General features: G+C 41.8%; 1 protein-coding gene across 1 annotated transcript; it reads left to right on the top strand.

Moving 5' to 3' along the window:
* Positions 1-270: 270 nt before the first annotated feature.
* Smp_066890 (putative 40s ribosomal protein S10) lies at positions 271-868 on the top strand. The gene is made up of 2 exons (XM_018796759.1): positions 271-558; positions 591-868. The coding sequence occupies exons 1-2, from the start codon at positions 322-324 to the stop codon at positions 831-833; spliced, it is 480 nt and encodes a 159-aa protein (XP_018651869.1). The 5' UTR covers positions 271-321; the 3' UTR covers positions 834-868.
* The last annotated feature ends 1,369 nt before the right edge of the window (positions 869-2,237 follow it).

Raw genomic sequence — 2,237 nt, forward strand, 5'->3', positions numbered from 1 at the left:
AAACTTCTGCCACAAAAAGTTTTACAGACAGCCAAAATTAACCATTTGAGAGCTACAGGCTACTACCAATCCAATTTGGTAATGAGTTTTGCTCAGTATGTTCACTTGGCGACCTCACTTCGTTCAGATGTTAAAAACAATATTACTTCAGCTGGTGAATGCATTTTGGGGGAAAGTGGATATTCATAGGTATGTTCAGTATTTTACTCATTAAGATTCCAAAACGATGCTCCGGTTTGTTTAGCGCATTGATATCACTGTCCCGCGCTCACTTTAGGTTACCAACTGACCGCGTGTTTCACAAGTTTTCCAGCTTGGACAATGTTACTCCCACTAGCAACTCGGAATAGTATATTTGAGAAGGTTATTCAAGATGGTGTGCTAACAGCAAGAAACGATACCCGACCATGCTACAATCATCCGACAATCAACGTTCGAAATCTTTATGTCATCAAGACAATGCGATCATTAAAATCTCGAGGATATGTTCGTGAACAGTACTCTTGGAGAACATACTATTGGTTCCTTACGACTGATGGAATTAATTATTTGCGTGAGGTAAGGTGTTACTCTGTGTTCTTTTTCCTTAGGTCTTGCACTTACCTTCTGACATAATTCCAGCTACTCTTAAAGCTCCACCTCGGGATATTCGAACACCAGCTGCAGGAATGGATCAAGGTGGACAGCGTGGTCCTTCTGATGGTCGTGTCGCGTTTAGAAGAGGACCGGTCACTCCTGGAGTGACTGGCTTCGGTACTCCCGGTAAAGATGCAGCTATTGGTGATAGCGAGGTTCATTTCCATGGAGGTTATGGTAGAGGTCGACCTATGTAAATATCTCTTAATACATTGATGCTGGAATCAGTCAAGCTTTTCTACTTCTGTTTTAATGGTGTATAGATGCTCACTTAGATTGTCGATTTAGTAAATGATGAGGGCAATTATATATTCAAGACGATCGTAGAGACTAATATAGGTTGTCCATGGTCAAGTAGTTTCAATCTATATCCATAAATAGGGAACGGTATTATATCTAGCGCCCAAAAGCTCAAGCACTCATAATGTTTTCTATGAATTGTATACTTACCTGTCTTAACAGCTGAGCAAGTTTTAGCTTAATTGATCAGCAACTGCACTTATGCCCCAGTAGATACAAATGTCCAGGTCTCTAGATATCGTCTGATTTTTTACGAGTTAACTCTAGGAAAATTAGGAAGATGGGAAACGTCTTGTTATCAGTATCAGTGTGGAATTTCGAAATCGAGCTACTGTATCAGGTTCAGCAGTAGCGTGTAGGTGTTTTTTAGTGAAGGTTTATTTGCTTATCAGGTGCTATTTTAATCTCCCTACTCGTGTTTTGTTTGCATGAGTTTCGGTGATTTATTTGTGTTTAGGTCGTGCATGCCTCAGTAAGTTGCAACCGTCACCATGTGTTATTCTAAATTCAAAACATGTCAAGTTTCGAAGTAGTCCACCAAATGTTAGTTTGCAGGCACTCGGTACATGCAGTTGCGTTACTAGTTATTACATATGTTGATTACTAGTGACAGGTTTGTTTAGTGTCTTATCTTGTCTAACGGAAAATTTTTAACAATGTACTAAATAATTTATTTCCGGTTGTATATAACTTTCCTAATATGCGATGTCAATATGGTGCTTCGACTGCATTAATAATATGGAGTCAACCGGTATGGGGCTTGATATTAGGCGTTAAATGTTCTTGCTTTTGATAATTTTGGCGGACAATCCTTATCTTGTCACAAACTAATACGTCTGCGCCTCAAGATATTCTCAACTCCGACTTCGCTTCCAAGTGCCCTGGTACGGCCAAGGGTGGGGGAAAGTTAACTCTCCATCTCGACATGCTCTCACATGGCCACGCGTATACAGTCACTGCTTAGGAAGTCCTACTCACTGCCTTCTCGCGACGGGGTTGTTTACGAAGTTGAGGGAACGAAAAGCGAGTGTCCGGCGCTTTAACCAGGTTGGTGGAAATGGAGGATCCACCTAGAGGAGATAGAAAACCTCGATTCCAAACCAATGATGCACATGGGCTCCAGTATCTTGAGGAAACAAATGGCCTATGAACCAACAACCATGAGAGTGCATCTCCTGACGTTGCTCCACTACCATGTGGATCAGACCTTTAGGTCGAAGAGTCGGGGTGTGGCCTCCTAAGAAAACCACCTGCTTCGGTCTAGGCACCTGGGTAGTATCCCAGTCCACATACAAATCGAG

This window comes from Schistosoma mansoni, chromosome 4, assembly GCF_000237925.1.
Source record: "Schistosoma mansoni strain Puerto Rico chromosome 4, complete genome".
Classification (NCBI taxonomy): Eukaryota; Metazoa; Platyhelminthes; class Trematoda; order Strigeidida; family Schistosomatidae; genus Schistosoma; species Schistosoma mansoni.

What these genes read in the sequence shown, in the direction of transcription:
- Smp_066890 (XM_018796759.1), top strand. Translation starts at nt 322, where the DNA reads ATGTTACTCCCACTAGCAACTCGGAATAGTATATTTGAGAAGGTTATT. An exon ending in GAATTAATTATTTGCGTGAG is followed by an intron (nt 559 to 590) that starts GTAAGGTGTTAC and finishes CTTTTTCCTTAG; the next exon opens with GTCTTGCACTTACCTTCTGA.